The sequence below is a fragment of the Callithrix jacchus genome, chromosome 12 (assembly GCF_049354715.1).
Source record: "Callithrix jacchus isolate 240 chromosome 12, calJac240_pri, whole genome shotgun sequence".
Taxonomy (NCBI): domain Eukaryota; kingdom Metazoa; phylum Chordata; class Mammalia; order Primates; family Cebidae; genus Callithrix; species Callithrix jacchus.
The window spans coordinates 61,124,576-61,141,774 of record NC_133513.1 but is presented as its reverse complement, the minus strand read 5'-3'; the positions used below and the strand labels follow the sequence as shown (position 1 = coordinate 61,141,774).

The following is a 17,199-nucleotide window of genomic DNA, read 5'->3' as shown; positions in this document are numbered from 1 at the left end:
ATGATATGGAAGCTTCAGGAACAGACAAAAATGCGACTTGGCATGTAACAAGGCTATGCTGGCATTTCTTTCTTCCCAATGATATTAACATTTACCTTATTGACCCCCAGTTTGCAAATGGGGTGTTCAGGTGATGAACTGGAGTAGAGGCATACATTCATTCATGAAGAAGCCTTACTTTTGAGGGGAATGTTTACAGGACAGAAGGGGAAGGGAGCATTATTACAATGCAAGACAACTCCCAGACTTGTTCAGAAACCAGCTTAAAATTCTCCCAGATTAGTTGCTGTTTTAGACTATATTGATAGATCTCGAATAGTTAGAATTAATTTTTTTCTTCTCAAGAAGAAAGAAGTGATCAATGACATTTTCTAGGTTTATTTTAATTGTGTGGCAAAATACCTCTCTCAAATGCTGTCATTTGTGAGGACTTCAATAGAGGACTTAATGAGGGTTTGGAAACATGCAGACAATGATCATCATTTATCTCAGGCTGACAAAAAAAGTGTTAACATATCTAAAAGGGGCCTGAGGTTAATGGATATTTGGCAAAATGAAAACCCTATTTAGAGTATTTCTGTCACAAACTGGAGTACATCAATTTCTTCTTGAACCTCGTATCAGCATAACTCTGCTGCCGCCTTCTGTGTTCGTATGTCTGAGTTTGCATTGCTAATCCCAACGCAGGAGCTAAAAGTTTTTTTAAAACCAGGATTACAGGTCTATTTAGGGTCTACTTTTAGTGTCAAATAATTCATACTTACAGTACAAAATTTGTAGCACACAGAAAATTTGAGCGGAAAAGTGAAAAAAATATTGACCCACAACCAAAATTATCAGGTGTCAGTATTTTGGTGTAGTTTTATAATTTATGATTATACAACTGTATATACAATTTTTAACTTTTTTGAACTAAATTAAAAGATTGTCATCACACTTAGATATTTAGTGCTTAAATAATACATCATATAATAATCTCTTGTATATTTATGATAATCTATTGTGTATTTCAAAATAGCTAGAAAAGAGTTATTGGAATGCTTGTAGCATAAAGAAAAGATAGATATTTAAGGTGCTGGATATCCCAATTACATTGATCTGACCTTCACAAATTATAGGAAAATATTAAATTAGGAGATATACCCTGAAAATATATACATCTATTATGTATCAATTAAAATATAGCTATATGTATATAAAAGTACATTAGAAGCATATTTTTTCAGTCATTCATTTGGTCCTTATTGCTGAGAACTTGGAATTTTCTTTTCTTTGCACTTTTTTCCAGGCTTTATTGAACATTTTTGTGACTGTTTCTAAATTCAATCTAATGTTCTTATTCAAAGATTCAGAGCAATTGTAAAAGTCCATTTCTAAAATTCCAATTTGTTTTAAAAAGTTGGACCATGCATTATTATTTTTGATACTAGAGATACAATAAGATCTGAATACATCACGGAATATATGCCATCATCCTGACCTTGAGTAAGTTTCCCCTACCTACAGTAGATGGGACCTGGGCCAACCTAAGAAAAATCTATTATTTTTAAAAATATTTTGTCCTGTGAAACCAAAAAAACACAACCTCTGTTCCACAATATATGTGGAGTTGGGACCAGTGTCAGGGTTGGTTGATATTACCTCACATGTAAGCCAAAGACGTGGGGACAAGGACACAGAAACCATGGGAGAAACAACAAGCTTTGCAGAAGCAGCCAGTTTGCACTGAGGCAAGAGGCCAGGTTGTCCCAGGAGCAGGGAAAGCCTGTGATAGGTGATCAAGTCAGCCTAAAGAGTTGGAACATCCATGAGACCTGGCTGTACTGTCCAAGATGAGCCCCTCTTCTTACAACCAATGTCCTGTTTCTATAAGCTTCTCTGAGTGCATGCCTGCTTTTTGCAACAAAACATCTCTGTGGAAGCATGTCAGTGCCCAGAATGGCAGCTCTTTAAATTGAACTGTAGGGTTCTTAGTCTTGTGAAATTTGTCTTCCAGAAAGGGAGTTAACAGACCGTGTTGCCCATCACCCCTGCCTGCATTATGTAGGATGACTATTGATCTCCAGCTATTGGATCTTCACTACAGACTACTGTAATGAAAATGAGAAAGAAAAGAAGGAGGAAGGTTTTTTAGAAGGTACTCATAGCACACTGCTTACAAATTATTGGCTTAAAACTTCATGACATGGCCATACCTAACTGCAGGGGAGGTTCAAAAGACAGAATCCTATAGCTAGGGTAATAAATACAGAAGAAACAATTGAATATGGAAAGGAAATAGCATGCTATTCCATAATTGCTAAAGAAATATTAGAAAAGTTTCAGCTTAAACCACGAATAATTGCAATAAAATTTTACAACCCTCTGCAAGCATATATGAAAAACACACAAAAAGTTTGCAATGATCTTTTCTGGTTTTTTTTTTTTTTTTGAGATAGAGTTCCACTCTATCACCCATGCTGGAGTGCAATGGCACTATCTTGGCTCACTGCAACCTCCACCTCCTGGGTTCAAGCGATTCTCCTGCCTCAACCTCCCCAGTAGCTGGGATTACAGGCATCTGCCACCAACACCCAACTAGTTCTGGTATTTTTAGTAGAGACAGGGCTCCACCATGTTGGTCGGGCTGGTCTCAAACTCTTAACCTTGGGTGATCCACCTGCCTTAGCCTCACGAAGTTCTGAGATTACAGGCATGAACCACTGTGCCCGACCTGCAATGAGCTTTTCTTAAGCTAAGAAGATAAGAAAAATGAAAAAAATTAAATTATAAAATGAAACTTTGGTTTAGAGGTAAGAAACACTTTATGACAGCCAAGAGATCAGGGTTGTACTGTATATTATGTGAATGTTGTAGCATAACTTGACATTTTGTAAAAGTTGTTTTTCATGTGAATTGTTTTCAGGTGACTTACAAGGTCCCATCAGAAGTGAGTAATAATCTTCCATATTCTTGAGAAATCTTAATGTCATCTTCTACAGTCTTCCATTGTTCAGTTTAGGTAAACCTGGAAATCATGTTTGTATACTGTCTCATCCAACTTCAGTTACCCCTTCCCCATCATAAGTCAGGAAGATCTTGCAGATTTTTGCTCTAGCAATTAGTTCATCATGAATCCTGGAGTTCTTTACTATTCCAGTCATTGGTCCTCCTTTGCTTCCTGTAAGCATAATGAATTCACCACCATTAACCCCTAAACCATATGTAATTTGTACATCTGATTTTACTTCATGAACAAAAGTTCTATGTATATCCTGTAATTCTTGCCGAGTATAAAATTTGTTTTCAGTACAGACTGTATTTCTGCACTCATGCACCTATGTAAATTTCACTGTTATTGCTGGTTGGGCTTTCCAGGGGTCATCATGACCTCCTGGGTTCTCTGGAAGAGGTAATTTTCAGGATGACACTGTAATATTTTCCTAGTTAAAATTCTATATCTATCTAAATCGACTAATAGTTCCTAACGTCTTGTGTAAGAAGGTTGGTACTTTCTATTTTTATTAACTCTGTGAGTTAATGTGACCAATGCCTGAGGTTGGGTAACCAGGCCAGTGCCAGACTCTGCCAGAACATTTTTCCTAATACGTTTTTCTATTGCTTTCTATGGATCACTGGGTGTTAATATGAGTTCTAGAATTGCAATTTTCAAAACTGTTTTGTGAATGACTAGCAACATAGTTGCCAGAACATTTAATACATGTCTCTATTGCTTTCTATGGGTCACTGGATGTTAATGTGGGTTCTGGAATTGCAATTTTAAAAACTGTTTTGTGAATGACTAGCAAATAGTAATTTACTCTAATTTTCAAATATAATTTGCAAGTGAAATGTGTAGGACTCAATCACCTAGATCCTAAGTATGATGCCCTTGGAAGAGGCAAATAGTGACTTGAGCAAGTGCACTCATGTCTGCTTACACCAGTTACTTCTGAACTGCTCAATGGCAGGCAGGGGGAATGACCTCTGGTTGGCAGATGTCCACTCAGTATGACCCTGGATTAGACATAGAGTTACCTTCTGTCAGGCCAGCCACGTGTTGTTGGACTATTCCTTGGAGATACACTCATCAGTGACTGTTAAAGTACCTGAGTCATTAGGTGCCTGTAGACAATGCCCACTGACATGAGCATTGGGTACAAGCTGCCTAGCTGTGCTGACACTGACTGAAGCTTTGAGATTTCACGGTAACATGGCAGCCAATTATATATACTCAGATTTACCATTTGTCAAGAGGTATTCATTCACACTATCAATTAGGCAATTATCATTCCACACACAGGCAGGAATAAAAGAAATAAAAGACCACAGTGATGGCTCAAGAGACCAATGTACCTCCAGAAGAATCCAGTGGGTCCAGAAGCCCTTTGGATGTTTGTCAGATGCTCCTTTGGGGCAGAGATCATAGCAGCAGCCACCAGGTCTGGAGAAGTCCTTATAGTTCTCATGGGCAAAGCTTCTGAAAATGTCTTAGACAAGATCTTGTCTCTGCTGGTTTTATGATCCCCTGCAGATGGGTCCATTCTCTTGTTCTCAGCCACCTTTCACTTCCTATCAGTTCACTTCAGGTCTCTCATGATCTCAGACAGCAATAATTGTTATCACCTCAGCCCCTTCACATGTGTTTATCTCTTTGGGGATGAGGGGACAACTTTACTGTAGACTTAATTCTACTGGAGATGAGTGACTCCATTTTAAGACATGAGGATCACAAATTATTATCACATATCATCAGGGCAGAGAAGAGCTACCACCTGGGGCTGAAAGCAGATAACTCAATTTATTCTGGAAACACTCGTCTTGATTACGGTGCTGGTTACTGTGAGGGACTTCCTTTTCTCCACCTGTTTTTTACAAAGTTTGAGTCTGGACTGCTAACATTCTACTGACTTCCAGGTGAAGGGACTGACTACACCATCCCAGCCTGTCAGAGCACTTGCCCCAATACTTCCACTTTAAGAGTTTTCCACCTTGTCCAGAACTACAGTCCATTAATCCCCCCATTTTCTCTCTCAGGAGAATGAACAACACATCTCATGTACATACCCATATACCTCTTCCCCCAAATACCAAACACCAAAATCCAATCTGTCTCTTTCCACCTAAGCAATTTTAGACAGTCACTTTCTAATAATTGCCTTAAGCTCCCTGACTTGCTGCTCGTCCTTTCTCTGGCAAAATCTCATTCCTGGATGAGCCTCACTTTGTGTTGGCTCAGTGACACCACTCAGCTGAACCAGAAAAATATCAAAAAATGGTCACAGGTATCATCACAAATTCAAATTTCTTACACAACACACTGGCCCTAAATTTTCCAAAAATCAATAAAAGGTTTGTGTCTCCAACGACATCATTTTTTCTATGTTCTAACTTTTCGACCAATCTTTTCTGTGTTCTTCCTTTATTCAACTTCTCTCTTCTGATATCTTGCCAAATCAATTAAGGAGAAAAGATATCCCATTAGGTAACAGCCGATCATCTTCCCATCACCTAAGAAAATAATATGCACAGAATGCACCCACCTCATCTTTCTCTCCCTCATCATGTCAGAAAAATCATCCCTCCTTTTCTCACAAGGCAAATCTGAGATAAAAGATTTAGATGGCTATCTCTCCCCAACTTCACCCCCACTGTCCCTCCCCTATTCCCCGCAACAGACCCCAGTGTGTAGTGCTCCCCTCCCTGTGTCCATGTGTTCTCATTGTTCAACACCTGCCTAAGAGTGAGAACATGTGGTATTTCATTTTCTTTTCTTGTGTCAGATGGCCTGTAATTCTGGCAATTGGGGAGGCCAATGCAGGCAGATTATTTGAGTCCAGGACTTTGAAACAAGCCTAAGCAACTGAGAGAAATCCCACCTCTAAAACAAATACAGATAAATAATTAGCTGAGCATGGTGGTATGGTGGCACATGCCTATAGTACCAGCTACTGAGGATGGGGAGCACTGAGGTGGGACAATCACCTGGGCCTGGAAGGTTGAGGCTGCAGTGAGCTGTGATCATACCACTGCACTCGAGGCAGGGCAATGGATATTTTTTAAAGGGTCTTCTCTGTGAAAAAAATAATCAAATAAACAGGGGGCCATGAGGCTCAGGATGGCTCCAGTGCAGTGCTCTCAGTTCCACCTTAAACAAACCAAAACTTGACTCAGTGTAAATAAAAGGAACCTTAAGCTTAACCAGTCAGAAACCATCAACTAACATCTACCTAGAGACTTTCCACTGTAATGATCCAAATGAGACCACTGCTGCACTTTACCAGATCAAGCATTTTCTTTTCCTTCTACAATCACAATGTAAGTCTTCTCCTACCCTCCCAAATCCTCTATGTTGGAGCTCTGAGCTGCTTGTAGCCTGGGGCTGCCTGGTTTTAAATTTCTGAATGCTCAAATATACCTCCTAACATTTCATAATGCCTTAATTATATGAGTTTTGCTCTTGTTACCCAGGCTGGAGTGCAATGGCATGATCTCAGCTCACCACAACCTCCGCCTCCTGGGTTCAGGCAGTTCTCCTGCCTCAGCCTCCTGAGTAGCTGGGATTACAGGCATGTGCCACCATGCCCAGCTAATTTTTTGTATTTTTAGTAGAGATGGGGTTTCACCATGTTGACCAGGATGGTCTCGATCTCTTGACCTCGTGATCCACCCACCTCGGCTTCCCAAAGTGCTGGGATTACAGGCTTTAGCCACCACACCCAGCCTAATCATATCTTTTAACAGCTCTCATGGTTACATCATTCTTTCTAGATCCTCAAGTTCTATCTCCTTCAGTGGACTGATTCTTCAGTATGTTAACATGTTCTCCTCTACCATTGTAAAGACTCTCCTATTATGGGCAGTTTCTTATAGAACTACACATACTCTTACTGTGTGATCCAGCAGCTGCAGTCCCTAGGTCTTTATTCAAATGACCAGAAAGCTGATGTCCACACAAAAACCTGAACACAGATGTTTAATAGCAGTTTCTAAAATAGCTACCAAAACGTAGGAAGAACTAAGTTGTCCTTCAGTAGCTTAACTGATAAATAACACTGTGGTATATTTAGAAAATGAAATATTAATCACTTCTAAAAAGAAATGAGCTATTGAGCCATCAGAAGACACTGAGGAATGTTAAATGCATATTACTAACTGAAAGAAGCCAATCTGGAAAGCTATCTGCTCTACGATTCCATGAACATAACGTTCAGAAAAATGCAAAACTATGGAGACTGAAAAGATTAGTGGTTTGCGGTGGTTAGGAAAAGAGAGGATAAATAAATAGAGCACAAGATAATTACCATAGTGAAAATACACTGCAGGATATCATGACAGCTATGATGATACATTCATTATACATATACTTGTTATACATTTCTCCAAACCCTCAGAATGTGCGTCACCAAGGGTATCACTCTGGGTGATGATGACATGTCAGTATAAGTCCATGACTATGACAAATATTCTACTCTGGTATAGGAGGTTGTTAGTGGAGTGACCCAAGAGTGTACAGCAATTGAGGGCATATGGAAACTTTGGAGTCTGTACTCCATTTTGCTGTATATTTGAAACTACTCTAAAAAAAATGTCTATCACATAGCCCTTTTCAGGTCTCCAACTGGTCTGAGCCAGTTCTATTAAAGCTCAAAAAACACTGGTTAATAAGCTAGATCTGACCCAACTGGCAAGAAAAGGCAGGAAAGACCCAGGCCAAGAGAGTATATTCCACATGCATATACAAGGAAACTGGAGGAAGCTTGCAGGCCCTTTAGCCTGTTTCTGAGCCCATTGAAATGGCAGATGCAGGCACAGATGCCATGGGCACCAATGTTAAGCTGCCGACAACCAAGGCCACATGAACACAAATGTGCAGAATCTCCTCAGCAATCGGTAGCTAAGGATGTTAGGCCATGATAGGACTAGGATGGGAGATGAACTGAGAATAGATTCTGTAGGCTTTTGTTGCCTCTTCCCAGCCCCAAGCATTTCACTCTTTGCTCTTGCCACAGGCAACAGGGAGGCTTCCTGTGAATATCATCCCCACAGCCTACAATTGCATCACTCTCAGCCTCTTACACCCTCCTATGGCAGTGTCAGTCAGGACATCCAACCCTGAAAACTCAAGGGTCCACACATGGCCAACATCACGTCAGGGTGAACGGACCCCCTCCTCTGATCTGCAAACAAATGCGCCCTCCCTTCTGGCCCTCTGCCAGCAAATGGAGGCTCTGGAAATTTCCAGACACACAACAGTCTTCTGAACTGCAGGCTGCTGCCCCATCCTATGGCAGAGTAGACCTTTTCTCTACTAGGCTTGGCCTGTTATCCAGTTGAAAGAAATATCTTTTTAACACAGAAACTAGTGTTCTTTGGCCCTGACCCCATCACACAGTTTGTAGGTACACACCAGTCCCAAGTAAATACCACCAAATTGAGGCCTCAGGCCCTAGAGTGTGCACATAGACTCTGCTTTCAGAAAACATCAAGGTACTGTTGGAAAGTCTGCAGACTTTATGCAGAAAAATAAAATGAAAATAAAAGAAGTGATGAACACACACACACACGCCCCCCCCCCCCACACACACACTCCATAGTGACTAACGGGATCTCCCTCCAGGGGATTTGCAGAGAGGGGAGCAGAAAACATCCCAGGGGTCTTTCACAGCTACTTCCTTGAGCCCCTTTTCAGACTGTGCTCTCTAGACCTGTCTCAGCCCAAGCACCACCACCGTGATATGCAGGAGCTAGATTCCTTACCTGAAATTCAACATCAAGAAACAATCTCTTCTACTTAAAACTGATAGGAATATCCTCAATCAACATCCTCATTGGCAGGGGTGAAACTGGGAAGTTTCTTAAAAACTGAGGCCTCTGCCTACCACCAAGAGAACCTGGAAGTTTCCATCTATGCCATGAAATTCAAATCACTGGCCACTGCCCCAGTGTATGGCAGATTAGACCATCTCTCCATCTCATGCCGTTAAAAGGACACAACCAGTCCTTATATGCCTCTCAGTAAGAAAACACCACCACCTGGGAAGAAGTTTCACTGAAAAATAAAAATCAAATTTAAATCCTATCCAACTGCTACATGTGTCATCCATCAGGTAAATACAACCATGTGGCTATTTAAATTCATCTTAATTAAGATTAAATAAAAATTTTAAATTAGTTATCCCATCTCACTAGCCATATTCAAAGTGCCCAGTAGCCACAAGTAGCCACAACCCACACCTTGGATATACATTCCAGTCATTACAGAATTTATATCAGTAATGTTCCGTACCCATGCACAGGAAATACAGGAGGGCCTGAGACATGGCAGAGTGATGCAAAGCAATCCACAAAATCCAGAATACAAGAACCTCTACAGACCAACAACTTGGTTTCTTAAATAAAATGTAATCAAAAAAAGGAAATGTGAAGGAAGATTGTTGACCAAAAATTTTAAAAGATAGACGGAAAACCCATAATGAAAATCAGGTAAAAGTAAACTATGATGCTTATGGAAGCATGGAAGAGGAAACCAGGAAGAAAAAAAAGAGTCGCCACAAGAGGCTGGACCACACCGCCTTCCACAAGAAGAGGACCCTGGCAGGTGTCACAATCAAGCAGCAAAGCTTGATTTCCCAGCCTGAGTGCTGAGTACAGGGGTATTCACCTTCTGGCAGCCCATTAAGTTAAACAATTGTTTTTACGTGGTTTTCTATATCTGTATTAAATTTCACCATTAAAAAATGGTTAAATAAAAATCTCATAAAGAGCATTAAGTGTTACCTGGAAAATTACAATAGGCAGGATGAGAGCAATTGGGCCTCTGTGAGAAGTGACACCTAAGCCAAACTGAATTGATAAAAAAGAAGGCAGCCTTTGGAAGATCAGAACATTCCAGAAGAGAATGTAGAGAAAAGGGGTGACGCAATGGCTCACTCCTGTAATCCCAGCACTCTTGGGAGGGCAAGGCAGGAAGATCACTCTAGCCTAGAGTTTGAGACTAGCTCAACATGGTGAAACATTGTCTCTATAAAAAATGCAAAAAGCAGCCAGGCCTGGTGGCTCGTGCCTATGGTCCCAGCTACTCTGATGGCTGAGGTGGGAAGATCCCTTGAGCCCAGGAGGTCGAGGCTGCAGTGGGCCGTACACTCATGCCACTGCACTCCAGCCTGGAATGTAGAGCAAGACCTTGTCTCAAAAAAGAGAGAGAAAGAGAAAAGGCCTAAGACGAGGATAAGCTGTGTGGCGTTTGAGTACTGAATGAATTCCAGTGTGACTATAAAGTGGTGAGCTGCAGGAAGAACATTTACAGGTATCACAGATTTCTGGATGCTTACGAATAGCAGAAACTATGTTAACTCAGGGATGCTACATATATCCTAGTGATAAGACAAAAAATACATCAGATGTATAAAAATTTATGTGTGATGCTTCAAAATAAAGATTGGCACTGCTATTCAAACTGGAAGCTGAACCTGTCCTCCGTGGGCTGTGCAATGGACTAACTAAACTCAGAATGTGTTATTGCTTAGAATGCATGGAGTGCCCACCACAGTATCTGTGAGGATGACCTGTCATCCAATAAAAATAAGAAACCAACAACAGGTAAGGAATATTGACATCAGATAATCTTATTCTAGAACAACTCTCTAATAAATCAAACGTATTACACAGTCTTACCTCCTCTACATTCCAGTCAGGGGGCACCTCCACAAGAAATCGAAAGCAGTCCAAAGAGTCAGCCTTGTGCTTACACTCTCTGTCAGGCTGGCTGACACAAAACAACCCTCCAAGCTCTTCTCAGGTATCATAATCTTCTTCATTATCTTCTGTCACTAAAGAGAACACCATGGCAGAAAAGTGACAACAAAACCTACAGCCCTACAGGACTCATTGTTTTCAACCAGTTAGGCCACGATTCTTCCAACTCAGTGGAAGAAACGGTCTGTGATAAGTATGGCAATGGCCACATATGAGTCAGACACTGAGAGGGCAGGTCAGCTACAGGTAAAGAGAGGCCAGGAAGCTATTCCTCTACATGTGTGGGGGCTCCTGCAGTCCTGCACGGCAGCAGCTAAGCAGTTGAGGAGGACTTAGAATATTAGGGGTCAAGGAGGGAAGGGACATTTAAAACCAGAGCTTTCAATTATTAAAGAAGAGCTCTAAAGAGTGCTGAGCTTCTCATCACTGAGAGTACCTAGACAAAAGGTGAATGAAAATCAGTACACAACAACCCTCCCAATTCACTGTGCCGAGCCCAAGTGTCTCACCATGTGGCATTGATCTCATCGTGCAGCAACCAGAAAACACGATGTAAAGTTCACCACTCTATGTTTATTTTAACCATTAATTCTACCACAAAGAACATATAGGTAGGTTTAACAAAGCATAAAATCAGAGGACAAGGGCAAAAGGGAGAACAAAATGTGTTATACAGGGTTCTCATTCTCAGAAAGGAACAAATAAATACTTATATGGGCAGAAATATTTTTCTGGCACTAAATTCTACAAAAAAATTTCTCATGAATGACTTTTTAAAAGGGGACATTACATGATGCAACGGACATGACTTGCATTGAGTTTTATAACAAACCCATAAAGGTACTTCACAAGACCAATATGTGGTCCTCGTAAGCTGATGATTAAAGACGTCTGCCAAATGACGGCCAGCAATGATGGATGTCAACAATATCAGCCCAATCCTCCAACCAATTCCCTATCTCCTTTTCAGAAAATAATTACAGAAACTGAAACGTTTCCAGCTCTGAACCAGAATTCTTTACCTGTCCCATAAATAAGCTTTCGGAGGTTTAGAGCTGCTTGTTGCTGCCTCACAAAGGCCTCAGTTGCCTTTCTGGAAAAGGTCTTCCTTCCACTTGAGGGCACCTGAAATGATGAATGCCAACCTCCAGTTAGACTTGTTTACGTGTCTCCCCTCCCCCGAGATCCATCCACAATGCAGCATTTCAACACTTACCAAATCTCAAAATCAACAGACCCCCAAATGTAGACATTCCTTTGGGTACCATTTCTAGAGTCAAGTTCATAGCAGCAACCAACTAAATTGAAGCTTACCTGAGGCTTCGGTGGAATCACTCTTCTCTTCCTTGCAATCTTCTTCTTCTTTGAGTAAATTTCTATATCACTGGTCTCATCAATTAAGTTTCTTCACCCCAGTTCCTGACCACTGCCCACTTGAGAAGGCTCTGAAACTTTTTTCCTAAAAGTGTCCTCATTTTCCAAGTCCTCTTCCTCTGCACTGAGTGAAGAGCTTTCTTCAGATTCATCTTCAGATGAAAATGGCACAGCTGTGCAGTGCCCAGAAACGAAGAGGTGAGGGCTGCTTTCTTCATTGACAGACTTCTCCAGATTTACAGGGTCACTCCGGGGATTAGCTGGTGACAGCTCTGCTTTACTACCTTCTCCAACAGTCTTTGATCCTGAAATGCCCCTCTCTCCTGCAGTGCAGTCCTCTTCCTCACTGCTTTCCCCAGCTTATTTCACTTCCCCTTCTGCTGAGTTCCCCTCAAGCTCATCGTCTCGGTCAGCAAATGCTGGCAAATTAACTTCACTGTCTTCTTCCAACTCCTCAAGTTTTCCTTGTTTGATGCCCTTAGCAGTCATATACTGATCAGCATTTTCCTCCTCTTCTGCTTCCTCATTACTAGAGACGGTTTCCAATCTGTCATGTTCAGAAATTTCTTCTTCATCATCACTATCTCCAGATCCATCTTCATCTGCAAAAATGGCTTTCTGACGCATTCGATCAGAAATGACATGTTAGGTATATCATTTTAGTCTAGATACAGTTAATTAAAAGGTTGTGCAAACAGTACATACTGATTAGTTTATTCCACAGATATTTACTGAATTTCTACTATGTGTGCATCACTATGCTAACCACTGGGGAGTATAGTTGTGAATAAGGCATAATCACTATCCTCAAGGAACTTAGAGTCAATTATTACAGACTAACAAATAAAAGCTAAGATAGTGGTAGGTATAGGATGCTAAGGACCTACTTGGCATGACTTAGGAGGCAGGAAGGCCAAGTGACACCTGGCTGGGCACGTGGCTCATACCTGTAATCCTGGCACTTTGGGAGGCCAAGGTGGGTATATCACCTGAGGTTAGGAGTTTGAGACCAGCCTGGCCAACAATGTGAAATCCCGTCTATACTAAAGATGCAAAAATGAGCTGGGCATGGTGGCATGTGCCTGTAATCCCAGCTACTTGAGAGGCTGAGGCAGGAGAATCGTTTGAACCTGGGAGGCGGAGGCTGCAGCAAGCCATGATTGTGCTACTGCACTCCAGCCTGGGCAACAGAGTGAGACTCCTCAAAAAAAAAAAAAAAAAAAAAAAAAGGAATACCCAACAGAGAAATAGAGCAGTATCCATTGATCTAGCCAACTGTATGTACAGGTAGGAAGAGTTTAGAAGGGAGAGGGCTTGCAGGCAGGGCAAACAGCATATGCAAAGAATAGCAGGTAAGTCCTGAGGTTTCCATGTGATAGAGAAGAGCAATAAGAGACCGGTTTAGTATTTAACAGGGACAGATTTTAAAGGCCATATGTGCATTGTTAAGGAGCTTAAAGCTTTTCTTGAAGACAGTTGATAATCACTTAAGGGCTTAAAGTAAGGAATAACATGATTTGATTTGCATTTTAGAAAGATTGCTGGCCATACTTAGGAGACTGAATTGGAGAAAAGCCATACTGGAGGCCTGGAGACCTCTTAAGATGCCATAGGAGTAATCTATGGTAGAGATGTTGGTGATCTGAACTGAGTCACATATGTTGAGGGATGAGAACTGAGGCACTTGAGAGGTTGTTACTTGTCCAGAGTCATGCAGCTGGATAATGTGAGGTAAGTGAGGATTTGAACCCAGAAAACTGTCTAGCTTCTGAATGAGCACTCTTAACCACTATACTAAACAGTGACAGTGGACACTGAGAAACATGAATGGGTTTCAGAGGTTTTTAGAAGATAGAACTGTTAGGACTCAGTGGATTAGAGGATGAGAGGGAAACAATAAAACCTATATATATATTTTTTAAGATGAGGTCTCTGTTGCCCCAGCTACAGTGCAGTGGCTCAATCCAGGCTCACAGCAACGTCAACCTCCTAGGCTCAAGTGATCCTCCCACCTCAGCCACTCAGTGTCTGAGACTATAGGTGCATGCCACCAAGTCCAGCTAAAAACATAGATTTGTCACTGAGATAGGGTACTAGGAGGAAGAGCAAGAAAAGTTACATGAAGAGGATACGGGAATAGGATTAGTTCAGGATTAGATATTATTTTAATATTAAGTAGCCTATGAAATACGTAAAAGGGAATAACAGTCAACAATTGGGATTTGTAAGTCTGAAGCTCAGGAGAGAGATTTGTTCTAGAGATAGAAGTTTGGGAATGATAGACCAAAAAATGATGTTTGCAGTTAGTAGATGAGATTATCTAAGTATGCTAAGAGCAGAAGACTGAGGAGGGAAGCCAGAGGGCTACCAATGTATTTAATTCATAGCAGAAGAAAGAGGACTCCATCGAGAAGAGATGAGGAAGATAGCCCAGGAGTGTGTGGCTTTCAGAAGAAACAGGAGGAGCTGGAAATGACCATTGGATTTGGGAAAAGAAACTTTATAGGATGCAACCATAGTAATGAGTATTGAGACTAGAAGCTATTTAGCAGTGGGTTCAGTAGGAAATGGGAGATGAAGTGGGGAGAACAAACATGAAGATCTCATTCTGAAATTTGATTGTGAAGAGGGAAGAATAAGCAAAAGCTGGAGCCATAAGAAAGGACATGAAATTCTGGCAAGGATTTTCTGCATATGTATGGGAGGTATAGTATTTGATCATGTTCAAATATGCCATAAAGGAAGAAGCCATAAAGGAGGGAGGGCAACATGAAGTTCCAGGAGAAGGAATAAATGGGATCAAGCACACAACTGGAGATTTTAGCTTTATTTATTCATTTTTTTTTTTTTTTAAGTTTAGTTATTAGGCTGGGCCTAGTGGCTCATGCCTGCAATTCCAGCACTTTGAGAGGCCAAGGTGGGCGGATCACCTGAGGTCAGGAGTTTGAGACCAGCCTGGCCAACATGGTGAAACCCCTCTACTAAAAATATAGAAATTACGGTGGCTCAAGCATGTAATCCCAGCACTTTGGGAGGCCGAAGCGGGTGGATCACGAGGTCAAGAGATTGAGACCATCCTGGTCAACAAGGTGAAACCCCATCTCTACTAAAAATACAAAAAATTAGCTGGGCATGGTGGCGTGTGCCTGTAATCCCAGCTACTCAGGAGGCTGAGGCAGGAGAATCGCCTGAACCCAGGAGGCGGAGGTTGCGGTGAGATGAGATTGCGCCATTGCACTCCAGCCTGGGTAACAAGAGCGAAACTCCATCTCAAAAAAAAAAAAAGATGAATAAATCAAGGCTCCTGGTTCAGGGGTATCAGAGTACAACTTAAAGCATTGTTGCATATTTTCACAAATTGTTTAAAAAAATGTGACTATGAAACATCAAACAATAGTTTAGGTGAAACAAAATTTTTCCTTGAAACTCTCAGATTAAAAAATGTAGTCAGAAATACAGTTCCAACATTTTCCTTTATCATAAAATGTAATTTTTAAATTGTGTTTTCAAACTCTGTGACACACTAAGTTTTAATAGTTCTTGTTGATTGTGCTCTATGTACTAGGCACCACCAGACCGTTTTCTGCCATTATCTTGTTTAATTTTGTCAACTGATGAAGTAGGTTTTGTTATCCTCATTTCATACAAAGGAATCCTGGGTTCAGATTAGGTAATGTGTTTACAAATCACAGAGCAGGCTGGGTATGGTGGCTCATGCCTGTAATCCCAGTACTTTGGGAGGCTGAGGTGGAAAGATCACTTGAGTTTATGAGTTCAAAACCAGCCTGGGCAATATGGTGGAACTCTGTCTCTACAAAAAATTTAAATTAGCCAGGCATGGTGGCACATGCCTGTGTCCCATCCACTCGGGAGGCTGAGGTGGGAGAATTGTTTGAGTCTGGGAGGTCAAGGCTGCAATGAGCTGTAATCATGCCATTGCACTCCACTCGAGCCTGGAGAACAAAGGGAGAACCTGTCTCAGAAAAATAGACTCGGCACAGTGGCTCATGCCTATAATTCCAGCACTTTGGAAGGCCGAGGTGGGTGGGTGGATCACCTGAAGTCAGGAGTTCAAGACCAGCCTGGCCAACATGGTGAAACCCAGTTCTCTAGTAATAATACAAAAACTAGTCAGGCGTTGTACTAATAATACAAATATTAGCCAGGCGTTGTAGCACACGCCTGTAATCTCAGCTACTTGGGAGAATCGCCAGAGGCAGAGGTTGCAGTGAGCTGAGATAGCGCCAGTTCACTGTAGCCTGGGTGACAGAGCAAGACTCTGCCTCAAAACAAAACAAAACAAAACAAAACAAAAAACCTGAGCAAATAAAGGCAGATTTTCAATGTCAGATATGATTCTATGATTCTAACCCATTTTTGAAATTTGTTTTTTTGCGCATATATATTTGAGACATAGGGGTTTTGATTGAAGGCTGGTTTTTAAGGAGGCTGAGGCAGGAGACTCCCTTGAATCCAGGGGACGGAGGTTGCAGTGAGCCCAGGTCGTGCCACTGCACTCCAGCCTGGGTGACAGGGCAAGTCTGTCTCAAAAAAACCCCCACAAAACTTCTCTCTCTCTCTCTCTCGCTAGTCTATAAAGTTTCCTGGGGATAAGGCTTTTCTGTTTGCTAGTGAATCCTGCCGTCTCTCCTACCTGATACGGTGAACGCTGGCAAGATGTTTGAGTGCACGCATGAATGAACGACCAGATCCGACTTAATTCTTTTTTTTCTTCAGAGTCTGCCTGCAGTTTCAGGGTCAATGTTTCCAAAAGATGACTAAGAACACACATCTGGCGTCTGTACGTGCAAACTCGAGCGATAAAGTACTGAAGATGCGCCACTCAAAAACAACTAGAAGCCTTCATTTATCAGACTGGCGCTAGGGAAAATCTGGCCAACGTTGGGGAATACAAAGCTAACCCTTTTGGTTCCTTGTGGTTCTACCGTTCCTTGGTCTAAAAGGAACCACCATCTAGACCAAGGGCCACAAGTGGTCAATTCACTAAATCCAGCCACAGTCAGAGGCCGCTGCTTTCAATTTTCCACGCAGAGAGCACCCTTCCCTTTGCTTCTTGCTTCCGCCGGA

The 17,199-nt window shown here is 41.6% G+C and overlaps 1 protein-coding gene and 1 long non-coding RNA gene across 3 annotated transcripts; both read right to left on the bottom strand.

Annotated features, from left to right (window-relative positions):
* Positions 1-364: 364 nt before the first annotated feature.
* LOC144578678 (uncharacterized) lies at positions 365-5,562 on the bottom strand. Its single transcript, XR_013524935.1, has 2 exons — positions 4,336-5,562; positions 365-3,160 (listed from the first exon to the last, which is right to left on the bottom strand). It is a non-coding gene; the product is annotated as an uncharacterized LOC144578678 (long non-coding RNA).
* Positions 5,563-5,653: 91 nt separating this feature from the next.
* LOC100388015 (uncharacterized) lies at positions 5,654-17,175 on the bottom strand. 2 transcript variants are annotated; one of them, XM_078345696.1, is made up of 4 exons: positions 16,766-17,175; positions 12,052-12,729; positions 11,760-11,862; positions 5,654-10,811 (listed from the first exon to the last, which is right to left on the bottom strand). In XM_078345696.1, exons 1-2 carry the CDS (start codon positions 16,901-16,903, stop codon positions 12,472-12,474), a joined length of 396 nt encoding a protein of 131 aa, XP_078201822.1. In that variant the 5' UTR covers positions 16,904-17,175; the 3' UTR covers positions 5,654-10,811; positions 11,760-11,862; positions 12,052-12,471. The 2 variants fall into 2 exon arrangements, with proteins under 2 accessions (XP_078201822.1, XP_078201821.1); XM_078345695.1 differs by lacking the exon at positions 5,654-10,811 and having other exon boundaries at positions 11,291-11,862.
* Positions 17,176-17,199: the final 24 nt, after the last annotated feature.

Coding starts and splice junctions, on each gene's coding strand:
- LOC100388015 (XM_078345696.1), bottom strand. CDS start 16,903: ATGTGTGTTCTTAGTCATCTTTTGGAAACATTGACCCTGAAACTGCAG. Junction 12,730..16,765: donor GCCAGCGTTCACCGTATCAG/GTAGGAGAGACG, acceptor CGAATGCGTCAG/AAAGCCATTTTTGCAGATGA.